The 12,283-nt window shown below is 48.6% G+C and overlaps 3 protein-coding genes across 3 annotated transcripts; 1 reads left to right on the forward strand and 2 right to left on the reverse strand.

Annotated features, from left to right (window-relative positions):
- Positions 1-51: 51 nt before the first annotated feature.
- On the reverse strand, positions 52-618 carry LOC120947931 (protein kish). Its single transcript, XM_040363766.2, has 3 exons — positions 500-618; positions 326-435; positions 52-239 (listed from the first exon to the last, which is right to left on the reverse strand). The coding sequence occupies exons 1-3, from the start codon at positions 500-502 to the stop codon at positions 134-136; spliced, it is 219 nt and encodes a 72-aa protein (XP_040219700.1). The 5' UTR covers positions 503-618; the 3' UTR covers positions 52-133.
- Positions 619-902: 284 nt separating this feature from the next.
- LOC120949892 (U3 small nucleolar RNA-associated protein 15 homolog) lies at positions 903-2,709 on the forward strand. Its single transcript, XM_040367476.2, has 2 exons — positions 903-1,081; positions 1,166-2,709. Exons 1-2 carry the CDS (start codon positions 992-994, stop codon positions 2,636-2,638), a joined length of 1,563 nt encoding a protein of 520 aa, XP_040223410.2. The 5' UTR covers positions 903-991; the 3' UTR covers positions 2,639-2,709.
- A 68-nt stretch (positions 2,710-2,777) lies between these two features.
- Positions 2,778-12,023, reverse strand: LOC120949891 (schwannomin-interacting protein 1-like). The gene is made up of 6 exons (XM_040367475.2): positions 11,464-12,023; positions 4,717-6,320; positions 4,577-4,646; positions 4,356-4,495; positions 4,001-4,275; positions 2,778-3,916 (listed from the first exon to the last, which is right to left on the reverse strand). Exons 2-6 carry the CDS (start codon positions 6,253-6,255, stop codon positions 3,742-3,744), a joined length of 2,199 nt encoding a protein of 732 aa, XP_040223409.2. The 5' UTR covers positions 6,256-6,320; positions 11,464-12,023; the 3' UTR covers positions 2,778-3,741.
- Positions 12,024-12,283: the final 260 nt, after the last annotated feature.

The following is a 12,283-nucleotide window of genomic DNA, read 5'->3' on the forward strand; positions in this document are numbered from 1 at the left end:
TCTGCAGACAGTCCAATCGTAAAAGGCCTGCCTACATACATTGATTGGAAATAATTTGTATACATAAACTTTATTCATTGAAATGCATCATTTCACCCATTCGTTTTTCACACATTCGTACAATAATTACACGTTAAGACCAAAATAATATCGAAACTGCCATCACGAGACACGCAAACGAAACGTACGGTGATTTCCTTTCGCCTACTCGGGCAAACTTCCAGAACAGTCCAAGCATACTACAATACAAAATAAGCGTTTGTGATTAGTGCTTGAGCGTTTTAATCTCTGGCGTTGTGTTTTGCGAGTTTTATACATTCCTTACCCGGTTTTATTTCGATCCACAATGCTGGGAAACAGCGACCGAAGATACGTGCAGGTGCATATCAGCAGCAGCAGAACGGAAAGAAGGCTTTGAAAGTTGAATATCGCACTCTGTGGAAAGGATTGGAATCAGTACACACTTACAAACGGGTATGTTTGCACGTATTCAACGTACCATTTTACTGTTTTGTTCCGAAAACTAGCAGCAGCAATGGAAGCAATCTGCTACTTTTGTTGCGATTTTGCGTATGACGTAGCGAGTGTTTACGTTTGGCACGCAATGACAACAGATGACAGCGGTCGAGCAAAACTGCACGAAAAGTGCTATTCTAGCAGTTGGAATCTGGACAGAGGGCTCGGACCTCGATATTCGTGGCCGAATATCATTATGTGCAACAATTATCGGGTGATTATTGAGTTTCAAATCGCTGCGGCAGATGATTGTGTATTTCATTTGCATTATATCTGATTGCAGGATGAGTGAAATTATTAATTAAACATAATTATAACAAAAAAAATCACATTACTCGATAGTTTCATGACCGTTCAGCGTCCCTGTTCAGCGCAATTTGTAAACAAACCAGATAAACAAACAAACGTCAAACGAACGCACGTGCTGGCGTAGGTGCCGATACAGTAAAAAAAGTTTATTTCATGTGCAGTTAAAATGTCTCAATTCAAGAAAACCGATAGTAAAATCTACGCAAAAACCGCGACGGTACTGTCGCCGGACACAATATATTGGAAAAAGCTAGGGGTAAGTCGCTAGCAGTAGTTGAAAGCTGCATCTCACCCACCGCTGTATTAGCGTATACTAATGTGGTATCTTATCCCTGGCTAGGTGCCCACACTGGTAAAAGAGTTCGGTGCCATCGACTACATCGACTTCTGTCCGGTAGAACCGTACCTGTTCGCGGTGACTGCCTCGGTCCGCGTGCAGATCTACAACCCCATTACAAAGCTCGTGGTGAAAAACATAACAAAGTTCCAAGAGGCAGCCCACGGCGGATCGTTTCGCAAGGATGGCAATCTGCTGGTGGCGGGCGACGAACTCGGCAAAGTGCGCCTGTTCGATGTGACCACGCGCACGATCCTACGATACTTCGAGGGTCACAAGGCTCCGGTGCATCGCACGTTCTTTACCGCGGACGGACACCATGTAGCGAGCTTCTCGGACGATCGTACCGTCGGGTACTGGGATATTGCGACGGAAAACCATCTGCACACGTTCACCGGCCACGAGGACTACATACGGGCCGGTTGCACCAGCCCGGTCAGCCCGAACATAATCCTGTCCGGTGGGTATGACCGTAAAATCCGAATGTACGATACGCGTGTGAAAGAGTGCGTCATGACCGTGGACCACGGGCAGCCGGTAGAGTCGTTGGTGTTTCTGCCGAGCGGTGGCATCTTCATCAGTGCCGGCGGTACCTCGGTGAACGTATACGATGCCCTGTCCGGCGGCCGGCAGCTGGCCCAGCTCTCCCAGCACCACAAAACGGTCACCTGCCTGCAGCTGGCCAGCGATGGCAAGCGTCTGTTTTCCGGCAGCTTGGACCGGCACGTGAAGGTGTACGACATAGCCACCTACCAGGTGGTGCACACGATCGACAGCTCGAACGCGATTCTGAGCCTCGGCATCTCGAAGAACGACGACACGCTCGTGACGGGCATGGTGGACGGTTTGATCGCCATCTATCGGCGCGAGGGCGATCCGCGGGACGAGCAGCCGACACAGCGGGTGCGCAAGGGCCACCACCAGCACATCTTCGAGCCGGCCGACCAGCAGGTGGAGGAGTTCAAGTTCGTGCGCTACGAAGGGCACGATCGGGCACTGCGTAAGTACGAGTACAAGAAGGCACTGGATGCGGTCATGGCGGCCAAGGTAAGGGGAATGTGGCCGGAGAAAACCGTGGCCCTCATCAAGGAGCTAATCCGGCGGAAGGGTCTGCACCGGGCGCTGGACGATCGTTCGCCCGAGTCGTTGGTGCACTTCATCAACTTTCTCACGCGCCACATCGGCGACTATCGGTTCACGCCCGTGCTGATCGACGCGGGCAACATTCTGCTGGACGTGTACGAAGATTCGCTCGAAAAGTTTGCCGGCACGATCGTGGGCAAAGCGTTCGTGACGCTCGCGAACAAGCTGCAGACGGAGGAGCAGCTGGTGCAGGAGTTCCTGAACCTGCAGGGTATGCTGGACATGATTTCGGTGGCGGCGGATACAGCGCAACCGGACACCGTGGACGATGCGATCGCACCGTACGACGCCTCGAACAAGGCGAAGAATCAAACGGTCATATCGGTCGACTGACCGGAGCGTGTTTGCACGGGGAGGGATAAAAAACGCAAGACAAAATAGAAACTATCAACCCATACAGTAAAGAGGAGCGTAACGGGTAATTATTCTCTCTGGCTCAAAGGCAGAAAGCACGGGAAAGAAAACAGGTAAATCAACGTGAAAATGTTGTCATTTATTTTGTTAAACGTTCACTTCCACTTATACATGTGTTTTTTTTTATTATTATTATTCTTCTTTGCAACAAATATTCGCTTTAACGCAGGAAGTAGCAACGTTAGGAGAGCATGCACGTGTACCAGTTGGGGGAAAGTGGCGGAAGGGGTTAGATTAAAGTGGATAGATTTTCGTTTTGTTTTGGCTTACTTTGAGTACGGGCAAAGAGCGTAGAGGATTTTAGATATCGAAAAATAGAGACAACAATTTGCAGTATTATCTTTGTGTATCACCAGAGCGTTGATTGTTAGTTAGAGACTTGAGATTGGGAGAGACTTTCGTTTAGATGACGATGGTGACGATCGTGATGATGATGATGATGAGGGTGATCAATGATGATGCCTTTTAGGGATAGATTAGTGATCAGTGAGAACTAGTATGATTGTTTTGCAGAGGATGCAGTATACCTTCCACCGTTTACAAGTACAGTACATGGTTTCTAGCGCAGGCATATTCTATCACAAGGTGAGATTCTCGGCTTTTGTTTCCAGCAGCTCACGTTGCACTATTGCACTATGCGGCTCAATGCAAGGGTGTGGTGTATGGGTGACTGTGTATGGCTGGCTGGATGGGAGCAATCGGTGCGTTGGCGGGAATGTTACATACTTTTGTGCATATTTGTTTTGCAAACCACGTGTGACGGTGGCCTTTTTTTGTGATGTTTGTGATCGAGGATTGTTCTGGGTTCACATACTGTATTGTTACCATTTCGTTTTTGGGTCCATTTGTTCATGTTTTTGTCTTTGTATGTACTGGTATAGTTATCATTATTTGCTTTATCTGTGTGTTTTTTCTCTCTTCATTTTGTTTGTATCTAGATCATTTGAATGTGGTTCCTTCTCCCTGTGTGGTTGAGAAGCTTGCCTAACCTAAATCGGCACGCGCTGTTTTTTTGTTTTGTTTTAATGGTAACGATATGCAGGGATCGCCGTACCACACGTCGAGCGTATCGGTGGTTGCGGTAAGGACGGCTGCTGCTTCGGATGCGATTGCAGGTGCGCCGCCGCTCGGTTGTTGTTCCAGTAGCGGCTTTTGCGCTGCCGTTCAGCGTGAATGATCGTCTGTTCCTTGGCACAACTGGTACAGAAGAAAAAAACAATGGAAAAGGACAATGCACATTAACGCACGGAGATGGCAATCACTCCACCCAACCCAACTTACAGATATCGCGATAGGTCCTCGATGTCGATCAGCGTGGCGTCCTGGCTGATGTGCAGATCGTCCCGCACCATCAGCAACTCGACCAGCTCCTCGTTCAGCACCTCCGCGTGGCCCTGCAGCTCGGTCAGGATCGTCTGCAGCTGGTGCACGTTGAGCCGGGTTAGGTAGTAACGGGACAGGCGTCGCTTGTCCGCCGCCAAACTCAGGCCCGCCTTTTCGACGGCCGTGTGGATCACCCTCGTGACGGGGGACAGTGGCAGGCTGCGTTTTTCGATCTGGAAAACCAAAAGCATTAAACATTTGCCTTTTGCATAGCTGGACAGAGTGGACTGGTGTTTGCATTTCCATCACGTACCTCCATCTGCATGTGAGCCATATCCTTCGCCTGGCAGAGTGCCATCCGTGCTTCGATCTGCAGCTTGGCCTGTTTGGTGAAGAAGTCGCACGCGTCATTCTCCTCAAACAGGGCCTCGCAGAACGGGTTTATTTTCGCAACTACAAAAAAAAAGATAAAACAGAATGCAAGCTGTGTTAATTGTGATGCTTTTTTTTCGAGGTTTCTTTGCAGTTTCTTACCTTTTGGATAGGGCTGTCGGTGGGCAGGAACCACCGTCTCCGTACTCATTGATTGGGGCTTTTCGAGAGGCTGCAGTAGAACGAAGGGAATGAAAACATTAAGTAACCGTTCAAAAGGACCCCCCATGATCTTAGCTAACCCTTTTGTCCGCAAACGAGGGAAGCTGAGTATCTGTAGCCGCGTGTATTTCGTCCGCTAAACAATTGGTTTCTCTTCGAATTAGGTTCAGCGTAGTCGGACGTGGCTCGGAGAATTCCATTGCGATCGCGTCGTTCCGGTTTGCTGCCACATACTGGCGCCCGTACTCGGAGGGATCGTTTTGAGCGTGATACCTGGCTGAGCTGTCGTAGTAGCTGTTACAGTTAATTTCCTGCTCTACCGACGGGTTGCCCTGGTAGTCCGTGCCGCTGGATGTTGCGTATTGCTGCAGCAGGTGATAGTGATGATGGTTGGTGGGCGACTGTTCGTTCGATTGGCGCGATCGAGTGATCTGTACCGTTTGGTTCGAACAGTCGTCCACCAGATGGTACCGCACCTCGCCCGGGCTGGATCCCGCACTGTCGCCACTGTCGCCGGAAGCGGGCACATCGCTCGGGGACGTCGCGTAGCCGCTTCTCGGCGAGCCATCGTCCCGCTCGCCGTACGGTTTGTACTCGAATTCACCCTCTTCCGACTCCTGTTCCGAATCGTCCGACAGGGCGTCGTCGTCTGTGATCGAGCCGTCGTAGCACTGGATCGTTTCGTCCAGCATCTCGCCGGGTGACAGCAGGGACGTTTGGTGCTGCGGGAAGCTGCTGCCGATGGTGCAGTTTGTAATCGAGAACGCATCCTCTGCCTGATGCAACTCGATCGCAGGGGACGGTGGCGATCGGTTACCTTCATCCTCCCGCTCGTCGTCGTCATCCTGCCCAAGCTCCGCCTCGTTCTCGTTCTCATCGTTTCCTTCAATTTCGATCACATCTTGTACCAGCGCTTCCGTGAGCTGCGCCGTACAACTTTCTTTCTCCGAACCCGGCTCATTGTCTCCTGGTTGCTGTTGCTGCGGTATCAAATCCGGCTTCTGACTGGTGGCATGTTCCAGCGACATCTTGGCCAACTCTTTGCACGGCCCAAATACGCTCGTACGATGCTCGTAGCTGTGCTGCAGCACAATGTCCGGCGGTGTGCAGGCATAGATTAGCTCCGCCGCCTCCAGCTTGTCCTCCGTGCCGAACGTCATTGCCGTCGTCAGGGCGGGAGAGTGGCGCCCCGTCGGTATGAGGCGCATCCGGGTGCGACGGTAGGGCGATTCCGACTCAGCGAAGCATTCCTTCGCCTCGAGTGCCATTGTGAGCGGCATCGCGTGCTGGTACAAGGTGGAGGCTGGAGCATTCGGTACGTCCATGGTGGAATTTAAATGCATCGCGTGCCCACCCGCCCCCATCCCGCTGCCACGCTGGTCGTACGAGTTGCCATTTTCGTCACCCGGCTCGTCTGCGTGCCTTTCCGGCTCCGCTGCCGGCTTCCTTTCGTGCTGCTTCATCTCGTTGTCGTCCGATTCCGACACGTACGAGTCCTCCTCATCGTCGGAGGGGTTTTCCGAGCTGTAGTCAAAGTTGTCATCGTTCAGCGTGTAAGCCAGCGACTGAAAGCCCGGATAGTTCGGGTTGATGATGCCCTTGCGAATTCGGGTGCACATCGCCCAGCTGCGGGTGTGTAATCTTATTAACCTGCTTTTGCTGATAGCAAGAAGATGGTGTTGAGCTGCAAAGAAACCAAAAAGTGACACAAACAACGTAATGAAAAACACTTTTGCCACTACTGCTGCGCGAGTAGACCGTAGCTGCTCGCTAATCAAAAAACCATGAACCACAAGGCCTTGCCTGAACACATCGTGGAAATCGTTGCCATTTGCTTCAAATTTCATTTTACCATCCGCCCCCCGGTAGTGCAGTGAATGAGAAAATGAAAAGCGCCGAAAAAAAAAACACATAAAACAGCGCGACGGAAATTGCTGCTCGCGAAACGAATGGCTTTTGGAGGGTGAGTGAAAAATAGAGACCAAGTCTTCCCTCACCCCGATAGTGGGCCGCATTTGGGATTGGAATTTGGGTCAGCAATAATCCGGAAATGGGTGTGGAGTAATGCATTATCAGCGTTTCATTTTGGGCGGCATAAATTCGGCTTCCCTATTGAATCTTCACCATCCTTTTACATTTCGAAATACAAAAGAGCTCATTGTAGAGTGAAAGGAACTTGGTGGTTAATTCAGTTACAAACCCATCCAAGCTTTCTCTTACAGGGCTATGAAAAGAGGCTACATTCAGTAGCGGCTACTGGAAAGGGACCTGCACGCAATGAGAGTTGTTAATTTACAAAAGAAGTACAATGGTATACCGATTGGAACGCGTGGCACCAGAAGATGTTCCATTCTTATCGAAGTTACTTGCTCAGGACCAGCTAACTGGAAAATTTTCTTCGTTTGTGCAATCGATTCAGGGATCTTCGCTAGTTTTTGGAATACTACGGTTGTTGCAAATGTGCTACAGCTTATTCGAATATTAATTATTCAGTTTACTTTGATACAAGCTTAAAGGTTCCCGCTTTGTATGTCGATCAATTAGAGGGGACTTCTCGAAAGAACAAAATAGCATTGGACAGCAAGCAGGCAACCCCGACTCGGTGGTCTAATGTGTATCTGCACTGGCTTATACGAGGCCCAAAGGTATCGAGTCGCATCCAGAGCCATTCTGAGGTGTTTTGGTACCAGAGTGTTTAATTCTCTCTACCTCTCATCGCACAACAATTGGGGGCTGGTCTCGTGGATTCAGTCGTCAACTCGTACTACTTAACAACATGCCCGTCATGGGTTCAAGCCCCGAATGGAGCGGACCCGTGTGCCTACCATACGTATGACTTTGTTGACCATCTTGGTAATGGTAATCAATAAGTCACTGAAAGTTCTAATAAGTGGTACAGAGGCAGACCTTGGTGATCGACAACGGTTATTGTGCCAAAGAAGAAGAAGAAGATCATCTATCATGTCAACTCTAGTTAGCTACAGACAGCCACTTCCAACAACGGTTGTGTGAGATGTCCAAAATGAGAATATATTAATATGATAAAAATAATATAATAATTCATAGAAACAAAGTTTTCAAAGAACAACAAAACAAAGCATTGCTAAAAGATTGAATCTGATTGAACATATCGAGATTAAATAGAGCTTTTAGATTTTACATTTAAATAAAAACCTTTTCAATTTAATGAAATTTCACATATTTTTCAACAACATTGCAACATTTAAATGGCTTTTAATGGTCTGATAGCATATGCTAAGTTATCAATCGGATTAAAAATACACCCACACAGACCCTGTTATCATCAGGATAACTCCAACGTTGGACCTGATCATCATAAACCGCAAAATTAACTCAACTCAAAATTCACCAGAATTTCACTGCTGATCCTTGAAATTTCGTCTGGTGGTGGTGTGGATTGGCCTCTCTCATTATTACATTCCATTAAAAATAGCACACTCGCCCACAGCGTGCACCGTAAAAGCATCGCTTACCGCAAAAACAGTAGGCAAAAAGGTAATTCCATTTCAAAGAAAACCACTTCACCGACCGGCACTGTACATAAATTAATCTTCTCGCCCGCCCACTCCCACCGAGCCACTCAGCAACAGAACGTTAAAAAAACACACACAATCCCTCACGCTAATAATAATGCTCTTGAACGCATCGCGGGGACACATGCTCCTGAGCGACGGGCTCGGGCTAGGTAATGGACCTGGCAGCTCGGTACAAAATAATGGAAAATTCCCAAGAGTTGGCCGGTTGGAAAAACGACACGACACGCGCACTAAATCTCCAATAACAAAAGCGAACGAACAAAGGCGACCACCCCTCCCCCGCCCTCTCTTTTGCCATGCAGACGCACACAGAATTTATATGTTGTGCGAACGTTCATCGCGTTCATTATGCGTTTTGGTCCCCTTTTCCCCCTTCTGCTTCTGCTTGCTGTCTGCTTCATTTTCATTGTGAAAGTGTGTGTGTGTGTGTACTTGTTAGGAAAATTTCACATTTTCTTGCTGTTGTAATTGTAATACTTTCCGACATTTTCCATCTCGCACGGTTGCAGCCGGCAGGGCTTAAGGCAGGACAGGCACAGGATGAAAAGGGCGGAGGAGCCCAGCTCGATTTATGCGAGCATCGGCGTCTTGGCATCGGGTCGTAAATCTTTTCCGCTAAACTTGCCAGCCAGCTTTTAATTAGATCGACTTCACGTACACCTGCTTTTGTGCATGTCAAATTGGCACGAACTGCGAACTGGTCTCTCCCATGCTCAAACACACATAATAATCAGGGTGATGCAAATGATGCTATGCAAATCGTGTAGTTTGGTAACATTATGATCAGAAGCAGAAACCTTTATTTTTCCCTTTTTTATTGTTTTGCTTGAAGTTGGGGCACACTTTCACACAAAAACACCCGTGACTGTTGCGTTGTTGGGCTCGTAACACAGCACACACACAAAGTATGAAATAAATTTCCGACAATCCTTGAAATGTCGCCGGCAGAGAAATTAAAGTGATTAAAACGGAGCGGAAAATTGGTAGCGTTTTTTTTGCTTGTTTTTACCGAGTTCGACCTGGTTGGGCAGGTGCCAAAAAAGAGGGGAAGCATATACCAAAAAAAAAAAAAACACACAGCGCATGTTAAGATTGGGCGCACAGAATCGGGCGGAAGAAGAACACAGGCGCACCGAAAATAATCCCATTACCTGGTGCCCATCTTAAGGTCAATGAATTATTCAACAGGATTTGGAAATAGAAATGAATTTCGTTACGCCAGCAAACGATAACAGAGGGAACGAGAGGGAGAGGGATAGAGAGAGAAAGAAAAGAAAGCCGGACACGTCTATTTGCCCGTTCCTAATCCAGGTGGAGGTTGCTTTCCGCCAGCCGTAACCTTTAAGAAAAAAGGTGAAGGCGTTTAATCGGGGGCACGGCAACTCATCATACCGGGCGCAGAATTCGAATCAGCGTTTCTTGGCTGGGGTGGGATGAGCTTTGGGCGGACGAACTGTGTTTTTCCCCGCACCAAACGACGCACCAATTTGTCCCGACTTTCTCAGCCTACGCAAGAATGAATTCGTAACAATTCGCCAGCCCGCCAGCCACGTCGGTGTTAGTGCGAAAGCTCTCCGTGTCCTCGACCTTCGGCTTCTGGCAAGGCAGTCAAGGGAGTGGTGTGGGATTGGCTTTCCGAGGCCGTGGAATCAAAACCGTGGAGAACGTTCCGTTCCATCTCGACGCAGTTTGCGGAACAGGGAGCGCACTCGCTTGGCAGTTTGGCGACACACACACACACACACACACACGCACTGGGTCGCATGGGAGGGAATCACGCGCAACCCACGAATGCATGGTGCGTTTGCTGAATGATTTGCTGTCGTTGGGTTGGTTTGCGAGCGAGCGTGAGCGAACCATTTCGGGTGCCATTTCACCCGAAAGCAAGAGACACCCACCGAGCACAGCACGCGCGCAGTTGCTGTATGAGATGAGAGTGAACCATTAGAACACGAGCGTGTCTCACCAGTGGTTCACATTAGCTAATGCTGACCTTGAATGGGCGAAAGGCCGCCACCAAATACATTTGCAGCGTGACAAACTTTATTTTTCATTTCAGAACTAAATGGCAATGGCAAACAAAATTAACAAAATGTATATTTCACGCCTAGATGTAGGCAACATGCAGAGCGAACAATCGTTGTTGCTTGGGAGTGCAATAAAAAGCTTCGACGCGTACTGCGGATTGTCGCTATTTAGGGGCGACATAATAATGCGCAAACAATCAAATCAAATATTGTAATGCAAAAATAAGTTTCCCCACCCTTTGCCAGTGGAGGCAGTGAAATACGCAACCCTCCCACCCCCCTCCCTCTCAACGAGCAATGGTTGATGCAAATGGCTGTGCTATAATTGTAACCGGTCATGACCGGCATTCGTTGGCCTGCAAGTAGGAGTAATCGACCGCAATCGACCTCGCTAAGTGTGACGTAAATCGAGTGCTTTGTTCCTTTTTTGCCTACTCCCACCCCTACGCGCTCCCCTCTCGTCCCCTCGTAACTATTTCTGGTGACCATTTCAAGCACCGGCGCCCGGAATTTCCTCTCTTTTGTTTCTGCTCAAACCCCCTCCGAGGACACACATACACACTCACACTAATCGACATCTAGGTGCCATTCGATTGCCGATATAAAAAAAAGTGTTCGGAAAATATACCGCTCATCACGTGTCGATGTGTTTCGAATGGTTCAGCTTGAATGTGGGGGTGTGAGCTTTATGCTTCCTCCCTGCATGAACGCACCAAATGCCTATCAAATCAAGACACGTGAATGACAGCGACCTTGAATGAAACGGTAGCATGGTAGCAAGGTGGTTTGGTGGGGTTTTTTTTCTCCCTTTTCTGTTGCTCCCGCACCGAACGCCGAATTCCGGAAGCGTGGTTCGTCCAATGTGCCCCATTTGGGTCAACATGATGGCGATAATAATGGCTGTGATGATGATGATGATGATGATGGTTGTGATAAAAATAATTCCCGCTGGCACAGTAGTGAGTTCATGCGCGCCACGCTGGAGTAGGTGGTGCCCGAACGCACCACTTGTACTTGTACGAAAGCCACTTCCTGCCACTTCTTACGCGAAACGTGGTTGATTTCGTGTCATTTCGTAATACGGTTCCGCCGTTCCGAGTGACCGACACACTGCCAGCGTAAGCGACGAACGTAATTGGTTTGGCGTAATTGTGATCTGCCTTGGGCTTACCGCACTTGCAGTAGGGAAGGGAAGTTCCAAGAAACAGCTAGGTGCACGAAAGGGCGCCTCGTTCGTACGTACCTTGGCAGGAAGCTTCTGTAATCTTCTGTACCGAGCACAAACGTTTTATGCTTGGGCTAGAACAGGACGATTGAAGTTCTTTTTTTCCACTCAATGTTTGTACGAGGCGGTCACTGTGCGATTAGATTTCACTCTTCAACTAGATTGCTAACGTCACTTCATTGGGTTCTCAATGGGGCGTTACGGCCATAGCACTGACAACTAATTATCTTTATGAACTGATTTTTTCCCTCGTGTTTTGTTGTTGTTGTTGTTTTTGCTTCCTTCGTTTGCTGGTCAGGCTCGGAACGCGCACGAGATTCCGAACGTTTTAAAACACTTTTCAGTGGACTCCTGTTTTTTTCCTCCCCACCCTGCAATGGTCGTGTGCACCGTAATCGTCTTCGAATCGTCTCCGATGGTGGGTGAAAATCAATCGGCCCATTCACATGATGTATTGAGCTTCTGGCACGAATTTTGCCGCACGGTAGACCCCCCGGAAAACGCTATCCGTTTGCTGTTGCTGCCGAAAACTGACGCGCTATTCGTACGTAGCACGCTCTTGGTGCACTTGATGGTGTCTACCGGTGCGCATGTGCCGCGCACGGTGCGAAAGCTTTGCTAATGTCCCAAAAGTGGATGGAAAAATGTCGTTGGAACCAGAGGGGTTTGACGTTTAGGTTTGGAGAAAAAGCAAAGCAATAATATGCCGATTTTACTTTTCCGAACGTGGTGGATCATTTGGGCCATGAGTGTGCGACACTTTGGATGAACCCTTTAGGGACAATGAAACAAAGCGTTTCGTGTCTAATTGTTATCATCTTTAAACGGTATTGTGTGC

This window comes from Anopheles coluzzii, chromosome 2 (genome assembly GCF_943734685.1).
Source record: "Anopheles coluzzii chromosome 2, AcolN3, whole genome shotgun sequence".
Lineage (NCBI taxonomy): Eukaryota > Metazoa > Arthropoda > Insecta > Diptera > Culicidae > Anopheles > Anopheles coluzzii.

Bases quoted from the DNA above. Each gene is read 5' to 3' on its own strand.
- LOC120947931 (XM_040363766.2), bottom strand. The intron at 240-325 runs GTAAGGAATGTA...TTTGTATTGTAG, and splicing joins GTGGATCGAAATAAAACCGG to TATGCTTGGACTGTTCTGGA.
- LOC120949892 (XM_040367476.2), top strand. From the start codon at position 992: ATGTCTCAATTCAAGAAAACCGATAGTAAAATCTACGCAAAAACCGCG. The intron at 1,082-1,165 runs GTAAGTCGCTAG...ATCCCTGGCTAG, and splicing joins TATATTGGAAAAAGCTAGGG to GTGCCCACACTGGTAAAAGA.
- LOC120949891 (XM_040367475.2), bottom strand. From the start codon at position 6,255: ATGTGCACCCGAATTCGCAAGGGCATCATCAACCCGAACTATCCGGGC. The intron at 4,496-4,576 runs GTAAGAAACTGC...TTTTTTTTGTAG, and splicing joins CCGACAGCCCTATCCAAAAG to TTGCGAAAATAAACCCGTTC. The intron at 4,276-4,355 runs GTACGTGATGGA...TTGGTTTTCCAG, and splicing joins TGGCTCACATGCAGATGGAG to ATCGAAAAACGCAGCCTGCC.